Below are 27,146 nucleotides of genomic sequence, written 5' to 3'. Positions count from 1 at the left end.
GCTATACATAACGTCTCTCCTTTATGTCTGCGCTGCATCATCTTAGTTTTGTGGGCCAATAAAAACCTATTACCTGAGCTTAGTCTATGTGGGGGATGTGATGTGGACTCAGGCTAAAAATAGCTCTGCAGGGCTTGTTAATTCCTCAGTCTAAGTGTCTCCAACATAGACTACACTTTCCAGGTCATCACTGGTCCAGCAGCATGAGGGTGGCTGAGAGCAAAAGAAAATTCTCTTCCTGAGGCAAAGCAGCATATAAGCCACAGTTCAAGGTCTCTGTCACCCTGCAGGGGGTAGGTGTAAGGTAGGTGTGGGTGAAAGCTAGCTACTGAGGGAGATCCACCTGTGCTGTGGGATGTTCTGTGTGCTGTGAATGTGTTGCTCTGATTGGTTGATAAATAAAAAGCTGATTGACCAGTAGCCAGGCAGGAAGTATATGTGGGATAAACAGATAAGGAGAATGCTGGGGGAGAAGAAGGCTGAGTCAGGACGCCAGCCCGCCGTCCAGGGAGCAGCATGTAATGGCACACAGGTAAAGCCATGGAACAGGTGGTGACATACAGATTAACAGAAATGGGCTGAGTTTAAGTGTAAGAGCTGGTCAGTAGTTAGCCTGAGCTAATGGCCAAGCAGTTATAATTAATATGAGCCTCTGTGTGTTTATTTGGGTCTGAGCAGCTGCAGGCCTGGTTGGGACTGGAGAAAACTCCAGCTACACACCTATCTTTATTATTGGTTCTCTTAAAGGATTGGAGAGCTGCAATGATGAAATGAGACCACACAATCAGGCCTAATTAAAAATCTCCCCACACCAGGCGGTGGTGGTGCACACCTTTAATCCCAGCACTCAGGAGGCAGAGGCAGGCAGATCTCTGTGAGTTTGAGCCAGCCTGGTCTACAGAGTGAGTTCTAGGACAGCCAAGGCTACACAGAAAAACCCTGTCTCAAAAAACAAAAAACAACAACAAAAATCTTCCCAACCAAGACTAGGCATATTGGCACATGCTTTGAACAGAACTAAGGAGGAAGAGGCAGATAGGTATCTGTGAGTTCAAGGCTAGCTTGATCAACAAAGTGAGTACAAACCAGTAGCCAGGCAACAGAGTTAAAAACAAAACCCAAAATAACAAAAAATGGTCCCAAACCCCAAAATAAAAACCCTTAAAACCACTCATACATGCACAGCTTTTGAATATGAATTGGGTTTTTTGTTTTTGTTTTGTATGAGTGCTGTTTGCATATATACCTGCACACCAGAAGAGGGCATCAGATCCCATTACAGATGGCTGTTGTTGGAAATTGAACTCAGGACCTTTGGAAGAGCAGCCAGTGCTCTTAACTGCTGAGACATCTCTCCAGACCATAAATTCCATCCTTATATTTTCTTATACCACAAACATTTTATCCTTTTTACAACCTGATTTACATAACAAAACTGTAGAGGAAAAAAAGGGCTTTAACTTATCAAAATAGATGAAATATAGTCAAGCCTAGTCCTTAAAGTTTTAAGCTGAAGCAGCTTTATTGTAATCTTTCAAAATTAGCATTACAGTAAATATTTATATTCATAAAGCTTGGCTTAATCTACAGTACAGTTATTTCAGAAGTAGGTAAGTTTAGTTAACAATGAAGAAGATAACATAAAGCTAAAGCAACCTATGAAACAAATTATTTACAATTAAACATTTAGGGTCCTGATTCACAAAAATTAGTGCATTTCATGATTGATCTGTGAGTTTTATAGAGAAAGCAAGCAGAATGCAGAATACTTCCCAGGGAAAATCTGGAATGAATGGCTATTAGAAGACAGCCTGCCAATGTGCTTACTACACACTAGAGAAAGGAACAAAGCCTTGGCAGCTGCATTGATTGACCGCTCACTAGCACAGCGGTCACACAACTGGAGGAAATGGAGGAGCAGACATTTTTTGACAGAGCTCTTGGTGCGTGTAGAAGGGAATGATTTCCCTTTTCAGATGAAACAAAATCACCCCAACATTCTCTATGCATGAACCATGTATCTGTATATTTAGACAAATCCCGAAGGAGTTTCTTTTCTAAGAGCCAGCGGAGTTCAGTTCAGTGGTGAGAGCGTGAGATTGCTCTGGAAAAGAAACATCACGGGTAAGGTGTCTCACCACCACCCCACTCCCGGGCGTCAGTGCAGTCCAGTGATTTCATGTACACAGCAAAGGAGGCAACTCAAAAAACAGTTACAAGAAAGCATTTTTTCAGTAAATTTCAGTGAATCAGGTCCCAGGTAGTATTAAAGGAAGATTTACAGTAAACATTGAAAACTCTGGAATGCAGGTATTATTGTACAATTACATTTACAAAACTGCCTAGACACTAGTTGCTCCAGAGTAAGAATTCAAAAATGTACAAGCCAGTTCACTATGACTTTAGATACAATGTTATTAAAATACATTGTTAATCATAAAAATACTTTAGTATATACATGTACAAACTCAGGTTTGCCTACTGAAGGAAGCTTCTAGTCACTTGCTGGCCACTGGCACAGGAACACTGCAGGCCACGTAGGTGTCACAGCATCCATGTGGGCCAGGAGTCAGTGCTGTGTCTGTCACTAACTGAATAGTGACACACCTTTCTGCTGGATGTCTAGTTTGAAGAGTCACTTTTATCTCCACTATACTTTGCTTTTCTAAATCCTGATCCAAGTAACTCCGGACATTCACATAATTCATTTGCAATTTGGTTACATTTCAAAATGAGGCTATAATTTATCTCATCAGTTATTATACTGTCTTGCTTGTAGTCAGGGTGGTTTGCAATAAACTCTCTCATCCATCTGGCAACTGTCATTAGTTCTCCTGAAAAAAAATTAGGTGCTTTAAGAAGTGGGTATTTAATGACTAGCAAACACATGAGCTGGGAGTGCCATATGGTAAGAGCTGAGGGGACAGCTTTCACCACATTCAAAAGGGTTACTAATAGGGACAAATGGAAGGTTGCTGGACAGCAACCAGCATATACATTCCTAGTTAGATGCCACCCCTAGGCTGACATTATCAGTTTTTAAGGGACGGAGGGTCAGTACTGTTTATAAGAGCTATGTTGTCCTCCTTCATGGCCAGAGGGCTACGTCTATAGATGATGCTATTATGTGACTATTTCAGTGGACTACAGGGTCCACAGCGATGAGTACACAGAATAAAAAGGGAAGCTGTAGATACAACATTCTGGAGGTGATGTGCTCTTACAGATGCCCTTTGCCAAGATGCTGTTAGCATTCACACTGAGGTTTGCATGAGCTGCTCCCCCTGTAAGGACTGGCAAGGCCAATGAGGCATTATAAATGAGCTGCTAGCTCTCAAAACTGCCGAAGAAAGGTCCTTAGGAGGGCCGCTGTACAGGAGCTAAGGGCTGCACACGTGCTGGCGTGCAGGCTTTTGGAGCTGTGGGGATTTAGCCAAAGTTCACCATGACTACAGTCACCATATCTCATCGAAATGCCACATTTAAAAATGCATCACTATTTCATAAGCCAGTAAGGAAGAAAAGGCTTTCTCAATTTAAAACTGATCCCAAGATTTTACAGTGTATGCAACTGTACAATTAGCAAAATGTGGAAAACAATGAGCATGGTTAGAGTGTGCTATACTGTCAAGCAAGTCACAGAACCAAATACTGTAAGGAGTCAGACAAAGGAAAGGAAACAAAAGTCTACTATACCAGATGCTCTCTTCTTAATTAGCTTCAGGTAGTTCAGAATACTGCATCTGGTGTCCACATCTACTTCCATGTTTTCAAGATAGGAGTTCAGAATGGGGATGAGTCCAGGAAACACCCCTTCCTACGAGAAGAACACATTATAAATTCTGCAAGCTGGTGCTCCTAGTGCAAGCCCCGCAGCTCAGGCCGTACCGTCCCGTTGATGATGGTGTCTATGCTCATGAGCGCGTACTCCTCTGCTGCTGGCTCGGAGCTGTTCTGGGCCTTGCTACATCCATCCACCACAGCATTGCCACCTGCCAACCAAGGGGAGCACAGAGGAGCTTCAGCAGCGTGTTCAGCATAAACTGACCCTACTAAACCTGAACACGTGATACCTTTGCAAATGTCTTTCCTGAAATAAAACATCCCCTGCAAGACAGCATCTCGCTTCTGTGCCATTTTCATGTTTTCATCAACCTAACAGAGAAAAGGAATCAGGACGAAGTCAGAACATCTTGGATCAAACAACCAATGCCTTCATCACTCCCCTTAGAAATCTGTTTCCTTCAATTCTTCACACTGGAGAAACAGACTATGTACTCATCACACACTAGTTTGTACAAAATAATGGGAGATTAAGAGAAGTTCACTTTACAAGACAAAATCAAGTAGAAAATGTTCCCTCCTAAGGCTTACCAAGGTCTTGAGACATGGAAGGGCTTAAGATCCTGATCTCAAGTCAGTGTTCTCCTCAGCCTTGCCTCACTCAAGTGAGCAAAGGGGCAGCAGGCCTCGGGCTTGCAGTACCAGACGGCTCACCAAGGGCCTTCCTGGTAACTCAAGCATGCATTCTCAATCTCTCTCAGACTTTTCTTAAAGACTTATGGGAAACCTTTTAAAGTATTTTAGTAGCTGCATTTTCTGCAATATTTTTTTTTCCTCACTTTTTGTGTACGGGGATTTTGTCTGCACGTATGTCTGACCACCATGTACATGCAGTGCTCTTGGACAGTAGAAGAGGGAGGGCATCAGCTCTCATGGGTGCTGGGAATTGAACCTGGGTCCTCTACAATTGAATGATCTCTCCAGTTCTCTGTCATGTTACCTATGTGCAGCCTCAATATATAACACAGACTGGGGGTCAGGGTGGAGGCCAGAGCTGATGCTGGGGTGTCTTCCTCAATCACAGCCTCTCTCTGCACTTGGAACTCTCAGGTTCTCCTAGACTGGCTGACCACTGGGCCTGGGATCCGCTTGTCTCCACACTCAGAGCTGGGGTTACGGTAGTACGTTGCTACACCCTGCTTGTAAGTGGATGGCCAAGATCTGCGCTTTGCCCAGCGAGTCATCTCCCCAGCCTGGCTACAAGGTCTTTTGTGATATTTAGCCTCCTTCCACATTCATTATGGAAAGAGTGCTATGGTTACTCCTTTGATGCTTAAATAGGGCCTTCTGGATATCTGGACACATCTAAGAACACACTCAAGTAATAGGCTAGTAAGATTGTGGGCATCTCTAAGGCTTCAGGTCTTATAATATTTGGTTTTTATTAGTTTTGCTCCATCAACATTCACACCATCAATTTTCCTGCCTGTCATTCATTCAAGTTTTAGCTTACTTCAAGATCTACTAGGAAAGACACTTCCAATAGTCAATTTTTTCTTGAGTATTATTTTTGTTGAATTTTAGTGAGAATGCCTTTCTGATAATGTCTATTTTTGAGAAGTGAAGATTTTTCTTTTTTTGACTTTTATAAATCAAGGCATGTGAACAAAAGATGCTCTTTGACATGACATGTGTGATCTAGCCTATACATCTAAACTTGTTAATACATCATTTAATTGCTTATGGTTCCTCAGCCTGTGATTACACATAAGAGGCTAAGTGGTTTGCCGGTTAGGAAGCTAGACAACCCTATTCTCTATGTGGAAGGAAGCACAGAGGCCATAAGCAGCCTGTCCGGGTTGAAAACCTGGTAAACAGGATAAACAGCTTACAAATTGAGTTTCAGATCTTATGCATCTCCTGCCCACCACACTGAATGCCTCTATGAACATCCTGCCCACCACACTGAATGCCTCTATGAACGTCCTCACTTTGCTGTACGGACAGCCGGGGCTCGAGCACATCCTGGACAAGCGGTCAGCTCTGCTGTCACCAGCCCATGCGACCCTGTCTACCTCACCCTTTATTTTGTATGACACTTGGTCATTCCTGTTAACTTTTCAAAAGGTCAGTGTGTTTCTCTTATTTCCAGCATCTGTCCTTGTTTTGGGAATGTCTTACAAAAGCAAATCACACTGGAATGTTGCAATTTAATGTCACCTGTTTCTTCTCAAAAACACTTTCACACTTATTTATCTTTGTGTGTGTCAGAAGACGGCTTATGTGGAAGTCGAACACCTTCACATGTCCTGCCATCTCTCTCCAGTCCTTTCTTTGCTGTCACTTATCCCTTCTGTGAGCTATGTCTTCTCACTCCCTTCCTAATGCTAAGAACTTTTCTTCCTTCTTTTTCTTGCTCCAGCCAGTCATTTGGAATTAACTTTAGTTTTAAACAAATGCTCTTTTTCATATTGTTTGTTTATTTTTTATGTTTGACACAGGTTCTTGCCTATGGAGGCAAGGTGGCCTTGAACTTGTGATCCTCCTGCCTCAGCTTCCCAAGTGCTTGAGATCTTAGGTGCATTATCATATCCTGCCACTGCGGGCTAATAAATAGCTTTGTATTTTTTTCTTATTCTTTGTGGTGATAAGAATCACTCACATGTTAGTCAAGGGCTCTGTTGGTGAGCTATACTCCCAGATGCTTTATTTTTAATTAAAATTGTTTAGTTATTTAGTGTATGTGAGGGGTGGGGGCAAAACATGTGCCCCATGATGTACATGTGGTAGTCGAGGAGAACTTGCAGGGTCAGTTTTAGTTTTCCACCCTGTGGGTTCTGGGATTTGAACTCAGGCCTCTGGGCCGTGGCATGCACCTTTACTCATGGACCCATCCTGGAGTCCTGTTTCCTATTTTTAAGAGTCATTATTTTTGGGTTTATGTGTACCATGTGTATACAGTGCCCAGAGGCCAGAAGAGGGTGCTGGATCCCCCTACCCCAAATTAGAGTTATAGCTGGTTGTGACCATGTGGGTGCCGGGAACCAAACCTCGGCCCTCTACAAGAGCAGCCAGTGCTAGTAACTGCTTAGTCATCTTCCCAGGCCATTTCTTTGTTTTTAAACAGCAGTGTTGAAAGTCTCCTTCTCTCCATGTCCAGCATCAGAACGCACTGAGTGTCTGTATCACTTCAAAGTCCACTGATCCCCAGTGCGACAGCATTAGGATCTTGGGAGCCTTTGCCCTTCTGAGTGGGAATAACGCCTTTATTCAAGACCTCAGACTACAATGGAGTGCAACTGAGTTGTAGAGTACCTGCTTCCCATGCCTGAAGTCTTAGGTTCCTCTCTACCACTAAAGAAAATCAACAGTGAATGGGGAAACACCATAAACAAAGGGGAGATCTCCCCAAAGCTGGCAAGGCCCCTCTGTCATCTGTGGACACAGGAAAAACTTACCATCTAAGAATGAGAAAGTGGCCCTTGCCACACAGCATCTACTAATTGTTTTTTAGGTCAAGTTGATACAAGGTAGGGTCATCTTGAAGAGGCAGCCTCAGCTGATCAACTGCCTCTGTTAGACTGGCCTGCAGGCAAGACTGGGGTATTTTCTTGATGCTGATTGATATAGGAAAAGGGACAATCCCACCGTAGTGGTGCCACCCCTGGACAGTGATCCTGGGTTATATAAGAAAGCAGGCTGCTAAGCAAGAAACCCTTGAGCACCCACCCTGACTTCCCTGTGATCAGTTAGGACCTAGAATCCTAAGACAAAACAAACCTGTTCTAAGTTGCTCTGGTCATGGTGTTTATCACAGTCATATAAACAAACACACATACACACACTAAGTTATACAAAAGAGAGAAGAAATCACTTGGATGGGAAGGGACCTCGGACATTGCTCTTTCCAGCTCTCTGGCATTAAATTCAGTAGAGAAGTACTACCACTTCCTTTTCTCCCTACAGGCGGCCTCCTTACCATCCCTCCTGTCCAGGACGTTTCTGCTGAGATATCAATTCCTAGATTTGGGTGCTGGAGCTCACTGCTTCACTGAGGGCTGTCCAAGTGAGGCAGCTGGAACCCTCTCTTCGGGATATGTTTTTTAGCCTTCTGTCAGCTTTGGAACATTTACTCATGTTCACAGAGTCCTGGATGAGTAGCCCACATGGCCTCTTCTTTGGGGGATTTGACTTAACCAGCACACACACCCATGGGCAATAAGCCTCTTAATTCCTCCCAGGTTTGCTATGACAAGGCGGCTGTGACTCTTCGGTGGCCTGACTCCTTAGCAACAGAGTCCCTACTCCACCTAACAGTCTTTTCCATCCATTATTATGTCGAGAAGATACTGGCCCAAGAACCCACGGCCTTGACCACCTTAAGGACTGTTCCAGATAATTAGCTTTGTGACCTCTGAGCAAGGACATGCTCAAAAGTTCTGCTGGCCAACTTCTTCCAGGAAATCTCTTCTCTGGTCTTACTGTGGTGGGATTTGTAACTCTTAATTTGGTAATCTAATGCCATCAAATCCTCCACAAACATCCCAAGTTTCGTTACATGAACACCTCTTCCTGAATTCTACAGGTAAGCCTCCAGTCATCCTAATTTTGACATTGTAGACCAAATGGACTGTTAGGGGAATTGCACTAGCTTGTGGGAACACCTCCAGCCATCATCTTTAAACAAAGCCTCTAGAGATAAATTTAGGCTTATGGGGAAAACCAGAGTCAACGTAGAGACGGTTTATCCTAATGGTAAGAAAACGCTATGTAAAGATAGGTTGGAACTGGCCAGTGAATACGGTAAGTAATTAAACACATCTGCACTGTCTGTGTTCATGGCTGTAATCATACCCGTCATTACCTTGGATAGTGGAATGAGGAAATCCAGTTTGTAGGAGAGGATCACCCTGGTGAGCAGAACCACAAACACCACATAGGCAGAGTTCTCAAAGTCTGTCAGCTGCACCTAATGACGATGACCAGAGGGTTAGGGACGGACAGCCTGCTGCAGCTCCCCTCCCCAGCCCTGAGGCTGCAGTATCCCTAGCGCCGCCATCTCCCATTTGAGGCTGACACCCTCTATCCAGGTCCACACTCCGGTATTAGCTCCCAGTGGCTTTGGAGTTGTTAGTCAGAGGCCCATTTGGATTCCTACTGCTTTTGAATAAACTCAGAGCCCTCTGAGAAGAACATCAGGAGGGTGGGGTGGTCAAAGGGAGCTTCTGAGCCGAATCATGTGTCTCACCTCCATGGGTCTGAACTCTACTCTCCATCCAATATCTGAGTTTGGAGGAGGAGGCTTAAATCTCATTGTCTGCCAGTTTGTGGATTGAATGTTCTGTAACAACAAAAAGAAAAAGGATAAAACCAACTTTCTCTATATTTGGAACAGTTAGATGACATGTATTTAGTGAGGGACAAAGACTATTTACTGTCCATCCATACCTAATACTTCCCAACTTACAAATACATGAACATTACAACATCAAAACTCTATTGAGTGTGACCTGTTAGAACACAGTGTAAGTGTTCCCTGAAGTAAGGACACACCTTCAACACTTATTTTGTGCAGCTTATGTTTTAGTATCATAGAACTGAGAAATAACAAGAAAGAATTATACAGAGTACTTTAAATTAGTTTTTAGTTTTCCTTGGCTCTCTATTGCACTAGGTAATGAAGACACATTTCTCATGTCACTGACCCTCACAGGACAGAAACAATGCTGCCTCAGTTTGGGAAGTGAAATGCACTTGAATGGGAGATACCTCAAAATGGTCAGACTCGTTGGCATCATCCAGGTGTATTTTCTCTTCGAATAGGGTGAGTGGGTCTCTAATAAAGAGATGAGCAACGTGCTGTGCCAAAAGATGATCAATGCCTGCAAAGACAGACCGCAGGGGACTAATTGAAAAGGGCAAGGCACCACGTACAATTTCTAAGTCCACAGACTGAAGAAAGGGTGTCTAGACGTAGGAAATGACTGGGTGGTTCAGTGTTCTCACCTTGCCCAGGATTTTATCCTATGGACACTGGGGAAGAGTCGGAGTTTACTCACTCCTCACACAATGCCTGCTGGGCACTGGTGTGGCCCTAGATACAGAGCTCCAAAAAGTTCCTTTTGCTAAAAGTCAAGAAGATCTCACAAGTATTTGGAACTTGAAACTTTAGGAACAAGCAGCCTCATAAGAAAAGTTAGAGACTTCACACTAAAACAGAAACCAGACCAGGAGTCAGCAGAGTTGAAAGCGCTTTGAAGAACAAAAGGTGCACATATGATCGGCTTGGGAGTTGGGGGCTGCTCACCTTCCCGCAAGAGCTGCTCATAGATTTCTTTATCAATGGTCAGGTCGATGTCATTGTATTTCTCACCACACTTAGATAGGTAGCTATCTATTGAGTCATACCGAGATTTACTAATCCTAAATCGGTTGTTCTTCAGAGGCTAAAACAAAAGAAATGATCTGAAATTAACACCCAGGTAATTATATAGAAGCACATTTGCCTGGTGACCTGTGTTCAATCCTTAGAACCCATGGTGGAGAAAACTGACTTATAATGTTGTTCTTTTACTTCTATACAAATGCTGAAGAACATCTGCCCTTCCAACCTTTTTCTTTCACACACAATAATAAAATTGCATGTTTATTTCTATTTATAGAATACATTCAACAATTTGTGGATAATTATGAAAAGACCAGAACAGAAATGCCCTGAGTGGAGACATCCTTCATTGAGGCCTTTAAAAACACTGATGTCCAGCCAGGTCCTTTTCCTGGCGAGTCTCATCTAGGATGAACCTGGGTGGTGCCTGGCTCTCAGTGGCTGATGGTGATGCACACTCTGGAGTGCAGTTAAAAGCACACACTGCTACACAGTTCAGCACCGACAAATGCTAACAGTGCTAACTGGCCCTTGCGGGGCTGAGCCTAAGCCTTCTAATGAGACAACCATCTGACAACAAATTACACTTCCTAACAGAACCACTGGACACACAGCAGCACTCACATAGCGCCCAGTCCTGGTAAATCAGCCGTCAGTGTGACTTCTACAACAGAAAATGGGAACTTTCTCAAAAGAAGCTACAACTAATGGAAATTTCAAGCAAGGATAAAAGGCTGACTCTTCACTTAAACTAACCATCCTTCTCCTCACATAACCACTTAAAACAAAGTAAGTCTTACCACCTGTATTCTCTTCTCTATGTGAACACCCAGAGGGTAAACATCAAAACGCAAGTAGGTACAATATGCGTACATCACTGCCTGACGTAAGTGATTGTTAAGGAGAAAACATCCTACCTCCAGTCCTCTCTCCTCCCGTGTTCTATCATCCACAGACGCAGAAATCACTCCCCAGCGACAATCAATGTCTGACACGTAGCCTCGGTAAAACGGAGATGCAGCACTCAAAGCCATCTAAAAATAAGTGAGCAAATGCAGTCAAAGCCTGCAGACACAGGGAAGCCCCTCCGCCCTTCCCCCCTCTCATCGGTCCAGCGGGCGGCCGCGGTTCTACTCATGTACTGCCTGCTGTGCTTCAGACAGAACGTACAGTCTTTATTCTCACTGAATCACCCTTCCACAACATGAGGACATACTTAGCAGAGGAGAAAGGATGATCATATTCAAACTTAGTAATAGCAAAAAGGAACTATAGCTTGGCTTCTCAGTTCTCCACCTATGTGTTATTAGTTCAATAAATAGCCAGGTGGTCTATTTTCTTCACGGATATATTTAAAGGAAGACATACTTCCTACTTACAACAATTGGGCAGATAGTGGCCAGCTGATCATAAAGGTATCTGGCCTCAGATATGCTGCAGGCTTGGAATGTCACCTGTTTAAGAATAAAAATTATTAAAATAATTATAAGAAGTTCTTATCAGGCCCCATAAGAAGTAAGTCTGAGAAGAAAGATGGTGGGAATAGAAGGGATCACCTCATAGATGAGAAGGCTTTAGGTGTTGAGCTTTGTTTACAAGTTGTCTTGGGACAAGTAGTAGTGGCACACGCCTTTAATCAAAGCACTCAGGAGGCAGAGGCAGCCAGATCTCTATGAGTTTGAGACCAGCCTGGTCTACAGAGGGAGTTTCAGGACAGCTATGGCTGTTACATAGAGAAAGCCTATCTCGAAAAACAAAAATAAACAAAAAAAAAGTTGTCTCTGGTGACCTAACCAGAAAAAAAATGGAACTTAATCACGTCCCACTGCATAGGAAAAAGTTCTAAACATCAACTTAAATGGAAAACACTATCAAGTCTGGAAAATTACAAGAAAAAAAGAAATCACCCAAATCCTCTAAAGTAATTGCCCCAAAGTCTTGTGCTCCTTCATGGGGAAGAGTGTTGGTGATGGTAAAATGATCAAGGAAAACACTTTGTGTAAGAGCACAAGTGTTATAACCACAAATTGGGAGTAATTCTAACTTCCTCCATTTACGGCCATTCAATAATGACAGTTTTGAGTCTGGCCTGATGCAGGAAATCATTTATGTGTTTAATCCTTGAAAAACAGTGGCCGACAAGTGCACTGTTATGAATCTCAGTTTCAATGGTTTTAACTGTCTATCTCAACTATCCCTTATGACATCAAACAAGTTCCATGGGGGGAGGGGGGTTAACACCGACTAAATTACATGGGTAACTGGCTACTGAAACAATTATTTCAGCAGCTCAGTGTCCTGATACTCCTGTAGTTTCCATGCTAATGCTGAGTAACACATTTCAATTATAAATACTGACAACTCACCAGCCACCAGATTAGGACAATGTGGAGCAATGCTGAAGCCATTAAGGACAAGGAGTCTCAAAGACCACAGTAAAAACTGAGGTCACTGATGAGCAAGGCAAGGTAGCTTCTCCAGTGACATGGGACTTAGAAACCAACTTGTAAGGCCAGGGACATCAGTCAGTAGGTAAAGTGTTTGCCTTGTTAGCATTGGGACCTGAGTTTGATCCCTAGAACTCCCAAAAGTTGGTGTGGTAGCATGTGTCTAGTCTTGGAGCTGGGGAGACAAAGGCTGGCAGATTCCTAGGGCTTGCTGGCTCCAGGCCAATGAGTGACCCTTGTGGACAGCACTCGAGGAATGACACCTGAGGCTGGTCTCTGGTCAATGCAAACAGGACTCAAGCAAACAAGCTTGCACATACTTTATGTGTTGTAAGGATTCAGTGTAGAATGGGAAAACTGGCTAAGGAAAGCACTCATGTTGGCTGTGGTCCTTCCTATCACTCAGGGTGAGCTATAGCACTCAGCCTTGCCATTCTGAATCCCAAGTGTGTGGGGCAGTTATCTGCCACCCACTTACCACATTTACAGAGAGTCATGAAGGAAAGACAGGAACATGGGGAAAAAAGTATATTGAGTTACTTTAAAAAACACTGAGATTTGAAAGATCCAGGTATTTCTGGGCCTTGTGATAGACAGTCTGTTGGGCTTGTGTTTCTTAGTTGGTCTAGCTCCTTCCCTATGACTTCTGGGTTTGTTCCTGTGTTACTATCTTTGGTTTTGCAGATGCTGTGATGCACATTTTTCCTTTTGACTGATTTCTCAGGTTGCCTGGGACACAGCAGAGAATTTGTAGGTACTTCCTGGAAAACCAGTTTTAGAAAAATCTAAGAAAAGTAGCAACTAAAATTTGAAAGTTCATTTCTAACAACTTAGTTATTTTAAGTAAATTTCCCGACTCCCTCCTGGCTCTAGAGCCAAACCAGTAAGTCCATCAAGTCAAACAGAACATCACTGTAGAACGGTGCCTCCTTTAGTGGCGGAAGCAAAACCAAGGAGTCTGGTACCTTAACAGAGGTGTAACAGGAAGCCCTAGCTTTGGCTGTCCTCTTACAGGATCATGAGGAGGAAGTGACACCAACAAGAGGCAAAGGAGGAACTATGAACATGATGTCAGAAACTGACTCAAGCTTACCTAGAATCCAGTGTGGAAGCCACATAATTTTCTTAAGTGGAAAAACAAACAAACAAACAAACCTATAGCAGGCCATGGCCTTTTGTTTATTAAATGATTCTCAAAGTCTAAAGATGAAGACGATTTCTTTTCTCTGAGTTGGTCTTGATATGGAGCCCAGGACGCCCTGAACTCACAACCCCTCTGCAGCCCTGAGGTCACAGCACCACTAGCACCTGGCAAGCGCACCAATTTGAAGGTGTTCTGTTCAGTTAAATCTCCCATTAACTAAAACATTACTTTCCATCCTTTTCTGGGTCCTTTTCTATAATAAACAGTTCCTTCTGTTCCAGTTAGGAACTTTTGTGGCTATTTGTGAATTCATCTCATTTATCACACATTTTAAATATCTGTGACTATGACTTTTTAAACTGGAATATTGTAACTGGGTATGTTAGTGAGGAGGAAGTACTAAACTCGTGCCTTAGAGAACTGTTTATCCTTATTTGCATAAATCAAGAGTCACTAGGGAGAGACTGACCCCCTGGTGTTACAGTGACTGTGCTTCCCTGGTTAAGCACCCACAGAATACCAAAGCCAGGTATTTTAAATGCTAGAGCTTAATGGTCCCTTCTAGAAATGTTTGTGTTTAAGACAGGAAAGCAGATAATGCAGTTCAGTCAGCCTCTTTTTAAATGACTGTGACCATTTGTAAGGGAACGGACTGGCCTGTGTTGGAGGCCACATATCTGATCCTACCCAAATATGTGGAGGAAACAAAATACCTTGCCCTTTATCATGTTACAGAAACAGTGTGGGAAAGTCTGACTTGGGTATTCAATTTGGATTATATCTGTAGTTTTAACAATAACAGTTTGGAGACACCTCCAGCCTTGAGAGAAGAATGCTGAGTTTTGTGGCCTCTGTGCAGTGGCTACAGCCCGGTTTAATAAAATGAGCCCCCAAAAAGCATGGAGGGAGCTGAATGACTGAGCAGGGGGAGAATGTGGAGTAGGAGCTCTGCATCCCCATCCTGGCCCTGGGCACAGTCACCGCCAGGGGCCATCAGTTATTAGAGTAGATCCAACAAAAATGTCAATTAAGTCAACAGAGAAGTGCTGTTGAATTTGCTGTGTAACTTAGCTAGGGGCGAGGCACAAAGCTATTAAATATTTATTCCTTTTAAACAATGAGGTAACTTTCCACAGACATAAAAAAGTAAATGCCCAAAAAGTGTAAACACCTTTCCCCTTGGATCACAAAATCATTGGATTCTCCCATCAGAGGTCATTTTCAGAAATAAAGCGATCTGAGCCTTGTCTAACATCCTCAAAGGCCATCACTAGATGGCAGTAAAAATCAGGCTTCTAGATAGAATTTACAAGGACTTTGCATTTAAGCTTAGTAACAACCATATCTTTGTGGTAAACTCTAAAATCTTAGTCAAAAGATTACAAATGATGTTACTAAAACAATCTGGTTTCAGAAAAGCATTCTCTTTAAATCTGATTAAAAGGTGGTTTTTAAACAAGAAACATGCATGGAGTTAAGAAGAAGAAAGTAAGAGGACACTTAGCCACTTCATGTAACGGAAGCAATACCTGAAGACAGCAATTTCCCATCCCAAATCCCATGGCATCCATGTAAATATGGTCTGGCTTAGAAGCCTTTGCTGCCTCCTCATCTTCAGGAAATGTTTCTACAAATGGAGACGGTGTGTTCTTGTCTTTAAATACTGTATTATTAATTAAAAGAAGAAGAAGAAGAAGAAACAGTTGAGAGTCAAGGACAACAGTTCAACAGGCTGCATCACCCCATGCCCCACTGACTTACTTGGAACATTGATAACGACCTTTTCTCCTCTCCTATGCCGAATATTTCTTGTTAGAGTTCTAAAACAACAAACAAAAGAAAAGGTCACCCAAGAACTGCCACGTTACAGAGTTGGAGCACATCAAAAGGAATGGAACTGAATCCTACCTCAAACTCAAACACCAACACAGCCTTGTGGCACGTGTAACATGCTACTCTAAGGGTTTTCTAAAAGAAGCTTGGCATCCAGCAGTTCCTCAGCTCTGGGTGGCGCCATCTCCCCTAGTGCTGACCTGAGGTCCAGCTCGGTGGTCAAGGCCAGCCACAGTCTGGCTAATTCTAACATTTCCCATAGAAATTCCAATCATTTTAGTTAAATTTAAGAACTTAGGTTTTGCCAGCACTAACCTGACTAACCTCACTATGGCCACTCACTATGGCACGTGCAGTGACCAGTCCTAATTCAAACACACAATTTTAACAGCACAAAGAAAGGAAAACATTTCCTCAGATTTTTGAAACTGATTACAAATTGCAGTAACACTTTACAGGAATGAGGTTCAATAAGTTCTGAAACTAGGTTTATTTCATTTCTGTTACCATGACTACTAGAAGAGTGGCACAGCGCTGTCACTGATGCAGCTTGAATGCTCCATCTGCCCTGAGGCTGCTTTCCTTCAGTCAGTCAGGACACAGCTGCTATCCCTCTCCAGGGCGACCTCCTGTGCTTTCCTCTTCCACGAGGAAATCTGGTGCTAGCATTTGATAACTGTCATGGTCTGTCTTTTCTTGAAGCTCAATATTTTTCTCTTTAAACACATGAAAATGCTTCAAAGAAACTGTATTTATAAATTTCTGTCTAGCTGGGCATGGTGGTGCATGCCTTTTATCCCAGCACTAGAGAGGCAGAGGCAGGAGGATCTCCATGAATTTGAAGCCAGCCTAGTTTATATAATGAGTTCCAGGATAGCCAAGGCTATGTAGACAGACCCTGTCTCAAAACAAAACAAAACCCAGCAGAACAAATAAATAAATCTTTGTCTACCCTTACAAAGATTTTAAATGTGCAATACGTGGGGGCCTGTGAAAGCCAAGACTTTGAATGTGACAGGTGTGAGAGCCTGTGAAGGGAATAAACTCAGAGTCCCTAGTGTCCCCGCCACTGGGTCAGGAAGATAGGGGAGCCCATAGGTAGAAAGCCAAGATCCAGCCGGTGCAGGACCTGAAGCCACTTCAAAGCTAAGAATTAAACTACAGGCTACAGACCTAGAAGACACAAGGAGAATGCCTACGCTCTAACAGGTGATGTACACATCTGACCTTGTCACTGCATACAGAGTAAGACAGGGCATCACAGATCCCGGTGGTAACTTAGACGGGAAAGGACCAGGTAAAGGAAACCTCCCAATACACGTGCTTGCAGAATTAGAACTGAACACTACCTGTAAATTAGAGCGGAGAAAAGGAGCCAAGGACTTGAAGGATGACTTGGAAATGGACAAAGCAAACCTGGATGCAGGAAGTAACAAGGAAATAGCTTTGGGCTCCTGTGGACATGAGCAGATGTGTGTCTGCTGTCTCCTCTGAACCCAGTACATGCATGAGAGGAATTCCCAGACCAAATACTGTATCCCAGCAGGCAGTCTGAGCTACACTCACCCAAAGCGGGGGTGTTTGTTTATGGCTTCATCTGGAAAGAAGAGGGACTTGGATGCGCCTCCTTCCTCTGGGTTGGGTTTGTGCTCCGGCAGTGTGAATCCAGGGCAGCCTAGTCTACAACCAATTGAGAAAGAAATAGGTGAGAAGTGGTTTTAGAACCAATTGACTATAGTATCACCAGAATTCATGATGGTTAAAAACATCTTATTTCCAGGGCTGGAGAGATGGCTCAGTGGTTAAGAGCACTGGTTGATATTCCAGAAGTCCCAAGTTCAATTCCCAGCACCCACATGGCAGCTCACAACTATCTGTAACTCTAGTTCCAGGGAACTTGACACCCTCTCCCAGACACAGGCGCAGGCAAAACACCTATACACATAAAAATAAATTAGAGAAAAAAACAAGACAAAACAAACCCCAAACATCTACCTTTCATTACTCCTTACTCTGGAGGGTCTAGCAGTGTTTCCAAACCAATGTAAACGCTGTGAACACCAGCCCCTTTGTGACCCTTTTCTGTATGTACTCCAATTGCCTTGCACTGGGGTCTCATTTGTTTACTCCAGCTGACTTTGACTTTATCAGGCTCTACCAGCATCTAGAAACCTTTACTCAGCCTCCTGAAGAAGAGAATGAATCCCTTGGTCACATGCTATCATGAGGTATGTGTACTGGAAGTGCCCTACATTGCTTTGGAAGTGCTCTTCACTAGCTACAAAGGCTCAAATTACCTTTCAACCTTGTTTACTCCATTGCTCAACCTCATGATGAATCTCGACCAGGTGTCCTGATTTTTGCCTCTGCACATCTCCTCAGGAATCCCTCAAGGTTAAACAATGTCTCTCATGTCCCCAATTTATACCAGAGTGCCCTCTGATATCCAAGATCCAACTTTATTATCTAATTTAGCCTCAAGAAGACCTCACTTGCATGAAGGCAATCCTTCCAAGTTAGTGGAAGCAAAACAAAGCAGGCTCTTGACAAGGTTTAGATCAGCATCGGGAACCACTACCCAGACCTTCTATTCGTCAGTCCAGTCTGTGCAGCTGCCCACCACCCTACACACAACTGAAGCTGTCGCTCATCTGGAAAAGAGTTCCTAGCCCCAAGGCCTCCTGGGCATTCATGTAGCAACTGTGCATCTTTCCTGAGCCTGTGACTTTAAAAAGTCCTTTAGGAGATGACAGACATTAACCTGTGGAAATCCTAGCTTCCTAGAACCAGGCGGGATGAACAGACACTAAACTCAGAATGCATATTCTGACATCACAGCACCACTTTTACCATTCACCTGTACTGTCCACCAGAACATTCACAATGACGGAAAATTTATCAACTATGAGCACCTGAAGTGAGGCAAGTCTGACTGAGAAGCGGGATTTTCACTGCATACAGAGTTACCTGAAATTCAGTTTTGTACTGTTCCAGACTACAGAGCGGTGTCTCTTCTTAGAGAAAATCACTGTCTATACTTCAGCACAGCATTTCCTGCTCAATCCCAAGGCGCAGCAAAACTTTATCAATTAGAACAGCTGCACCGGGATTGGTTTTAAATTTTGTTTTTATTACTTTTAATTATGTGTGTGTGTGTGGGTATGTGCATGTCTGTGCAGCTGCCCTTGGAGGCAGGAGGCATAGGATCTCTGGGAGCTGGAGTTACGGGCAGGTATGAGCACCCAATATGGGTGCTGGGAATTGAACTCAGGTCCTCTGCAAGAGCAGTCTGCACTTTCAACAACTGAGTCATTTTTCCAGCCCCTACAGGGAGGTTTTGAAGAACGAAATCAGTAATAATTATTACTGTGTCATTTACAAGTCCCCAAATATCTCCCATTCTAGTTAACTAGGCTTTTTGTTGTTGTTGTTGTTGATTTTACAGAATTTTAAAGAATTACAGACTTTTTGATGGAACCTATTCTGTTTCAATTCTCTTCTTTACAGTGGAAGAAGCCACTATAAACCTTTTCTCCAGAGAACAACTATTCTAAACAGAACCACTAACTGAGGCGAGAGACACAGTAGAGTTTAACAAACACTTTTACTCTGTGGCCCAGAGAGACCCTCACTGCCTTGCAATGCCGCACATTTCTCAACTGTCTAAAATGGTTCTGGTTTGTGCTGTGTCCCACCTCCCCCACACCGCCCCGGCTTTAATTTGCTAAAGCTAGATGTATATATACTTCTCTCAATGTTAAGGAGGGAAAAAATGTGGTATTTGCTAAAAGTTGTCAAGTAACACCGACAGCCTGATTCTTAGGCTGCTCCTTCATTATCCTCAGGTTTCCCACGAGTTACCTATATATAGCACTATCCTTGGCATCTCTATTCTCCTCCAGCAGGTTGGCTGATTCTGTCCTTTTATGGTCCATCCACTTCCCACTGCCACCCAGACAGTGCCCTAGGGAGTTCCCTTTCCCCTCTCCTGGCATGCCCTGGCACTTGCTATACATTTGCTCTCATGCCAACAGCTCAGATGAGGCTACAAAGCAAACTGTGATCATATCTACCCAGCCTAGATTCCCAAGGTCTCTACTGCTTTTAGAATAACAAAGTTCCCAACCCACCCAGCCTGGCCAATCACCTGCACCTCAGCTTCCTGGTCACAACAGCTAACTTGCTTTCTTCTACTCCCCTCCAGGCATGTCTGTGGGATTCCTCTTCCCCAGAATATCCCTCTGCTCCCTCTCCTATGGAACTCCTCCTACTTGATGCTCGATCATCTTCCCTGGAGAAGCCTTCCTCCACCCCAGAATCCATCACATAGCCATACTTACTGGTATTAATTGTCCTAACTAGATTTGATGGCAAACCCTAAGTCTCCAGTACATCGCAAATGCGACTCAGCGTGTTCAGATGACATCTGGCAAGAGTACATCAGGAACAAGAGCGCCCAAGGTGCTCTGGTGCTGCCCACACCCTGATCTCACCTTATCTGTGCTAGATGGCTGCCAGATTGTGAAAGTATGTTCCCTCCTCAGTGTTCAAAAGCACTCTGGGGGTTGGGAACCATGGCTCAGAACACCGCAGCGAGCGCTAGAGGGCAGATGCAGATGTGGGCAACTGCTACAGCCCAGTGAGAGGAGCCCGGGGGTGGGCCAGAGCCACACTCTCTGCACACTGCCAACCGATAACCGGTCACAGGGTCTTTCAAACCCAGTCCACATGTGTGCTCTCTCTCACCTGGGTACAGGCACCAGCCACCAACTAACTGAGGATGCTTTGCAACTTCTGTAGCAGCCTTAATGTATGAGTCTAGCAAATGTCGGTAAGCAAGTCCAACCTCCAGCCCATGGGCCACACATGCCCTGGTTAGCTGTGAAGGTGGCCAATATAAGACTGTAAATTTATTTAAAACCTGAGACTTGTGTGTGTACATGTCTCACTTTATGTCTTATGGTGAGCTTTAAAGATGACAGTGCTGCACAGTCCAACAGTACAAACCTCTGTAAGTGGGAGGATTATGAAGGGAAAGGCCAGGTCTTCATAACCTCTAGTCTGACACTCCTGATCTAAGACGCTGAACATACCTGGGAAAAGAAGTTATCGTGCAAAGAGCCTGGTTTTCCCCTAACACAGAAGTAGCCTCCTTCCGGCGTTTCCTCATGTTGTCCTCCACTGTGTTGAACTCAGACATCGTTCCTCCGTAGGGCTGCCCAGGTGTCCCTTCAATCATGTAACTTCCGTACTCCGGTCTCCAGAGGGTTGGGTGGCTACGGAGAAGCCATTTTCGTTTCAGTATATCCTTTTACTGTAGTCCACTCACTTTTCAGAATATTTTCAAGTTGCATTAAAAAATTTAAAGCTATTAGGTACAAATGAATAAAAGCCTTATTAAGAGATATAAATTTTCATATGGTGGTAATGGCACATGTCTTTAATCCCAGCACTCGGGAGGCAGATCTTTAAACATCGTGCTGCCAAAACAAAACTGCCTCCAGCTGTCTGGACTTTGCTGTGGATCTCAATTCTATTTCAGAACTGGGTCTTTAAGAACAACCACGCCCTTCCATATTGCTGCAGCTGACTGTGCTGTGTTTCAGGTGACCATCGTTGTCCATACTCTATAGAGATGAGGAGACTGAGGCACTGTGAGCAGAGGAACCAGAGCTGGAAACTACCTTGGGACCCAAGCCTACACTCTTAACCTCTGTCATCCTGCCTTCTAGAAGTCTGAGGAAAAGATCTAGCTACACCTTAGTCACTCTAAAGAGTCGGGTGTACCAGCTTACTTGGGGTTTGCCCTCTCCCCTTTCTCCTGCAGAGTTTCAAGGACGTCTTCTCCAGACAGCACCAACTGGACTTTCTTATTTTCATGATCAAAGGACACCAACATGTACTCCACCTGTGGAAAGTAGTAAAGGCAAGAGATTAATGTTTTCCAGACTTGAACTCAACATGACCTTCAGAAATAGATCAGGGGAAGCTGGGTGTCGGTGGCACACGCCTTTAATCCCAGCACTCAGGAGGCAGAGGCAGGAGGATCTCTGAGTTTGAGGCCATCCTGGTCTTCAAAGTGAGTTCTAGGATAGCCATGGCGGTTACACAGAGAAACCCTGTCTCAGAAAACAAAAACAAACAAACAAACAAACCCCAAGAAACAGCAGGGAACAGGGAAACGTGAGGGCTGGAAAGGGGTCACAGAGACGGGGATGGTCATATCTCTTGCACTGCAACTCCTGCGCATAACATAAAAACCTGCAGAGCATGGTCCGTAGTTCATTGTGGGAGCACAAGAACTCATTCTTCAATCTATTTCCTCTGTTCTACTCCTTATGCCATAGAAAGGTCAAGATGTCCATTTTGACAAGTGCTACTTAAAGGAGATGTCTTCAGAGCTGAGATGCTGAGTTGCATTTGGAAAAAAGAAGCATTCTAATGCCCAGTGCCTGAACTGCTGTAACAAAAAGGCTCTCCAGAGTCAGAGTCAAGATACATTCCAGTTCCAGGGAGATTCCTCTACAATCCTGTAATTTCCCATTCTCCTTCAAGGACTAAAATCATAAACACACCAATGTAAAGACATTATTTTAGAGGCTCCAACAATTTTGGTATGGTACAAGTGACTGAAGACGACTTTCTGATCTGAAATGCAATACCATTTATAATGAGGACACACTGGTGCATTTATTACACCTGATAGAATTCTAACCAAACCAAACCAAACCAAACCAAACCAAACAAACAAAAAACCCACAGGTCAAACAGCAGAGACAGACTTTTGTGGACAGAGTAAAACTTGAGCTTGCTTTTGTTTTCTCTGAGATGGTATGCTTTAAAACAGTGAGAGTTGGTGTGGAAATTTAGATTACGAATCACTACCAGTGAATGAGACAAAATACCCACATGTAAGCAGGAAGTTGTGGAGTTTAGTCAAGCAAATGCTTAGCTGACTCTTCAGATAGTAACTATAGAGAACATGTGGCAAGCTGAAGGCCCACAAGACAAACATCCCCAGATATATGTGGCTTGGCTTATTTTTATTAAACAAAAGGAAGGTGAGTAGAAAAGGTAGGTAAGACTGTATCTACTTCCCTTTCCCTATGTTTCACATATAAATGCAGAATTTCAACCTTCAATACACCCAGAAGCCAGCCTGCAGCCTGTCTGCTTCCTTCTGAGTGCAGTTGATATCAGGACCTCATCTTTTAGTTGTATGAATTTAGCTCAGTATTGGTGGGCATTTAAGCCAGTCACTCCACAGCTGGTTTGCTGTTAACTGCTTTGTTTTTAGACAAGGTCTCACTTAGTTGCCCAGGCTGGCCTTGAAGTCACTGTGTAGCCAAAGCTGACATCAAACTCACAATCTTCTTGCCACAGCTTCCCTAGTGCAGTAGAGTATAGGTATGTGCCACAGTACCAGGCAGAAGCAATAAATTTTAAGAGGCTCTTTTGTTTTTCAGTTAAAATATACACAGAGATGAACATTTATAACCACAGGAAATGGCATAGCAGTTTAAAATACAAAAGAAAACTAACTAACCAACCAACCAAGTAAAACACATGCGATTAATATTACTAGTCATCTCATTGATGAATTTAGGTTCCTATCACGAGTTTTTAGTTTAAGAAATGGGTGATATATTTGGTTTAGATATGTGAAACACAAATATAAGATGTTATAACCAGCCAGTCAATGTAGTGAAAACAAAAGGCTGAAGAATGGGGAAAGATTGCCCACCTTCCAGACTGCCAGACAGCATCCACAGACCCAGGACTCCTGACTAGCTCAACACCATGGCGATTTGTGAGACTCAGGAGGGGTACATGAAACTCACTACCTGAATCAGCACTGTGTCTGCACAGGTACATTAAGTTTGCAAAGGAGCACAAGAGAAAGGGTGCCCATGACATTTTCATACTTAGATCTTAACCTTAAAGCCTATTCTTGGGCTGGAGTGGTAGCTCAGAGGTTAAGAGCACTGGCTGTTCTTCCAGGTCCTGAGTGTAATTCCCAGCAACCACATGGTGGCTCACAACCATCTGTAATGAGATCTGGTGCCCTCTTCAAGCGTGCAGGCAGAACACTGTACACATAATAAATAAATCTTTAAAAAAAAAAAAAGCCTATTCTTATGGTTGAAATATGAACCGCTCCCCACAGCCTCCTCATGTGCTTGAACACTGGGTTCCTGGCTGTTAGCACTGTTCTGAGAGACTGTGGAGACTTTGAGATTAGCATTCCAGCTGGCAGAGGTGGTCACTGGAAGGGGGCACATCCTGAGAGTTGTGTCTGCTTCTGGTTCTGTCTTGAGATCTCTGCCCCCACCACCATGCTCCCTCTACCAAAAGTTCACACTCCCATGGACAGTCCAGGACCGCTCTCCTCCCAATTGCTTCTGAGAGCTGGAGGGAATCTTCCTCCTTTGCTCATTGGCCTGGCGTCATCAGCTACACATGGGTCTTAAGCAGATTATAAGCTTTCTAAGAGATAAACTAAGAGGTAACTCTTAGTTTACTAGGTATGCATCATTTATTTGTGTCCAAAATAATCAAGAATATCTGTGGTCATTATACAGCTAAACTGAAATGACTTTGGTTAGTTTCCTAGTTTAAAATTGAAATCCTAAATTTCAGGAACTATAGCCTCAAATTTAAAGCACCAAGAAGGGCAAAAGGGCAAAAACCTCAAACTCATTCTGTTTTAAATCAGTGACAGACACTGAAGATGCTAAAAACCTGACTCTTCACGGGAAATAATCATCCCAGGACCTCAGGACGCAACAGAATAGAAGGTATCAGAATAATTATTACACGAGAAGAAACAAACCTGACTTTTTTTATAAGGCCTAAGTTTGAATGAACTCTTACAAAACTTCCTGAGCACTTTTCAATTGTAACTAAATAAATATCAAACACCACGAGCTTTTTCTCCTCTTTCCACAGCAGTCTTCAGAATCGCTCATTTCGTGAGGCAGCACCGCACCTGTCGCCTCAAAATGCTAGTGGATCTCTAAGGACCAAAGCAGGGCCAGCAGGGCTTGGCTCAGTCACCTAACTAATGAATGGTAACAATGACACAGTAAGCCAAAGCTTTTTTTCCTACCTGCTTCCTTGGTAAAAGAGAGAGAAGCAAGCTAAAGAGACGACAAGGCAACAGTGTGGAAGCCTTCTATGACACGCTGACTTCAAGGAATAACACACAGTGTTTCCAGACACCGGCCCCAAACTAGGTCCTTCTTACCCCTCAGAATGTGGGACCTACAAGACTGAGTGCCACTGGAGAAGGGAAGATGTCCAGGAAGTGAAGTGGTCAATTATCCGGGAGATAAAGTTTGAAAAGCTTAAGCCAGAAGTGCCAGCTGAACCCACAAATCAATTTCTCAACACCCGGGGGTCAGGCGGTTACAGAGACTAGGAGGAGGGACGGGCTAAGAGGGAAGAGTCCATGCCTTTCCTAGGAACAGGCAGGGATTATCTGGGAATTCACACTTCACTTCTTTCATGGTCTTTCCAGGTGCTATTTCTCTTGTGGACAGTAATTTCTATCCCATAAGATAAGTCACTACTATCTTTCAACATCTGAATCAAGAACAGAGACATACAAATCTAGTCTCAAATGTCTCTGAGCTGTTGAATCAGGACAAAGGCACACATTGTGAACTCTGCTTTATGGTTGCCAGAAACAACCAGACAGTAATTCTAAGTTATAATGCAGGTTTGAGCAAAGGTGAGCATCTTTATGTTCATGTAAAATTATACTAATAAAAATAAAGAATCTTAATTGAGAGTGATCTAAGTACTCTGTAATATACTGAATACAGAACAGACATACAGCAAATATTTGTAGTATTAAAGGTTAAAATAACAGTAATACTACTCAAAATCTTAGGACTTACATAAAGCCTGTAAGTTGTACAAATTAAAATTTCTACTTCCTTTTAGTTTTATAAGTTTGTTTGTTTGTTTTTTTTGGGGGGGGGGGAGCTAAGGCTCGAACCCAGGGCCTTGTGCTTGCTAGGCAAGCACTCTACCACTGAGCTAAATCCCCAACCCAGTTTTACAAGTTTTGAAGCCCTTAGGAAGGGAGCTAGACACTGAGGCATGCTGGGCATTTTACAAAGCACTGTCTTCTAGGTTTCTACTTAAACAAAGAGGAAATGACTCACTTGCCTAGGACTAATGGGAAGTTTCCCAGAGAAAGAGTATACCTGAGAAAACTCTTTTGTCAGCTTCCATATGAATGACAACTAAGCCATTTCCACACTCAAAGGTGTTTAAACCACCCAGCATGCACCTGGAGAGAAGGAACCCAGTACCTGATGTGTAAGGAGCCACAAAGTACTCTATTTCCTCCACAGTGTGTATTGTGGGTACTGTTTATACCCTAGAAGGGTCAGTGCAGGGCAGAAGCCAGGTTCAGGGACAACCCTCCCCACCCCACTGTTAGCTCTCTTCCAGCCCATGCAGTAGCTAGAAGCACCAGCACTCCTGCAGAGACCCACATTTCTCCTTACATCAACTCCTGGACAATCCACTGCCATTCTGTGAGAAAAGATGACTACTCAGTGGTGGCCGGAGTTCTTCCCCAAAATGCGTATTAATGTTTTGTTATGTGGGGAAACTGCTTTCTAGATCTAAGGCATGGTCCAGCTACCCATTCTGCCTAACATTATTTCTTTTGTTCTTTCATTTTTCAACAAAATCCTGAGATGAGCAGGTATTGGGGACACTGAAGAGTCTGGGAGATGCAGCTTTTGCTCTTAACATCACACTATAACTAGAAAGACAGTCAAAACCACTAGAAAACTAAATTAACTGAATGGGTGTAGAGTATGTATGTATGTAGAGTAACAGGACCTAATTAAATCTAGGGATTCAGAGGGCTTTCCAGAGGATGCATCGATTAAACTTAAGCTAATACCTCGAAGAGACACTGGCCACACAAAGGTAAGTGTCTACAGAACATTCCTGCTATGTAATACAACTTCCTTCAGGATGCTCTACGTCCCTACCCACTCCTGGGGAGCTGCTGTCTTCCCAGTAGATGTGGCATGAGCTCACACACTGGGCATCATCTCACAATAGTTCTCCTCTAAATCACACTCTTGACCCTGGGCCCATGCTGGGGTCTTGGGAAAGATTCTTTACACAAAGTATTAGTAACTTATTTTGGGGGCACACTCTCAGCCACCAAGTTGGACAGCACCATTTCCACATCCAGCCTGACACCCAAACTTGAAGACCCTGTAGGTGACAGCCACAGTGATATTACTTAATGTGTAATCACCCCATAGTAGGGAGAATCTGAATGTCAAAACCAAGAACATTTATGCTGAGCATAGTGTAAAACTGAATGAGAAATTTGTGCTGGTTAAAATAAGAATGGCCCCCATAGACTCATGTATTTGAATGCTTAGTCAGGAATAGAAGGATTAAGAAAGAGGTGGCCTTGTTGGAGTAGGTGTGGCTTTGTTGGAGGAAGTCTGTCACTGGGGGTGGGCTCTGAGATTTTAAAAGTCTAAGACTCTCTCTTCTTGTGACTGATGGA

The 27,146-nt window shown here is 43.5% G+C and overlaps 1 protein-coding gene across 1 annotated transcript in view; it reads right to left on the bottom strand.

Annotated features, from left to right (window-relative positions):
- Positions 1-1,497: 1,497 nt before the first annotated feature.
- Gclc (glutamate-cysteine ligase catalytic subunit) overlaps positions 1,498-27,146 on the bottom strand; it is a 39,714-nt gene continuing 14,065 nt past the window's right edge. Inside the window, exons 2-16 of the mRNA XM_036192881.1 lie at positions 21,388-21,500; positions 20,686-20,868; positions 17,159-17,272; positions 15,521-15,579; positions 15,289-15,422; positions 11,548-11,622; positions 11,086-11,202; positions 10,091-10,229; positions 9,553-9,665; positions 9,032-9,124; positions 8,648-8,752; positions 4,074-4,155; positions 3,889-3,992; positions 3,697-3,817; positions 1,498-2,834 (exon numbers count right to left, since the gene is read on the bottom strand). Coding sequence (XP_036048774.1) covers positions 2,623-2,834; positions 3,697-3,817; positions 3,889-3,992; positions 4,074-4,155; positions 8,648-8,752; positions 9,032-9,124; positions 9,553-9,665; positions 10,091-10,229; positions 11,086-11,202; positions 11,548-11,622; positions 15,289-15,422; positions 15,521-15,579; positions 17,159-17,272; positions 20,686-20,868; positions 21,388-21,500 — 1,764 coding nt within the window. The 3' untranslated portion in view covers positions 1,498-2,622. The remainder of the gene's footprint in view (positions 2,835-3,696; positions 3,818-3,888; positions 3,993-4,073; positions 4,156-8,647; positions 8,753-9,031; positions 9,125-9,552; positions 9,666-10,090; positions 10,230-11,085; positions 11,203-11,547; positions 11,623-15,288; positions 15,423-15,520; positions 15,580-17,158; positions 17,273-20,685; positions 20,869-21,387; positions 21,501-27,146) is intronic.

This window comes from Onychomys torridus, chromosome 7 (genome assembly GCF_903995425.1).
Source record: "Onychomys torridus chromosome 7, mOncTor1.1, whole genome shotgun sequence".
NCBI classification, from domain to species: Eukaryota; Metazoa; Chordata; class Mammalia; order Rodentia; family Cricetidae; genus Onychomys; species Onychomys torridus.
The sequence above is the reverse complement of the archived record's forward strand: the minus strand, read 5'-3'. Positions and strand labels throughout refer to the sequence as shown.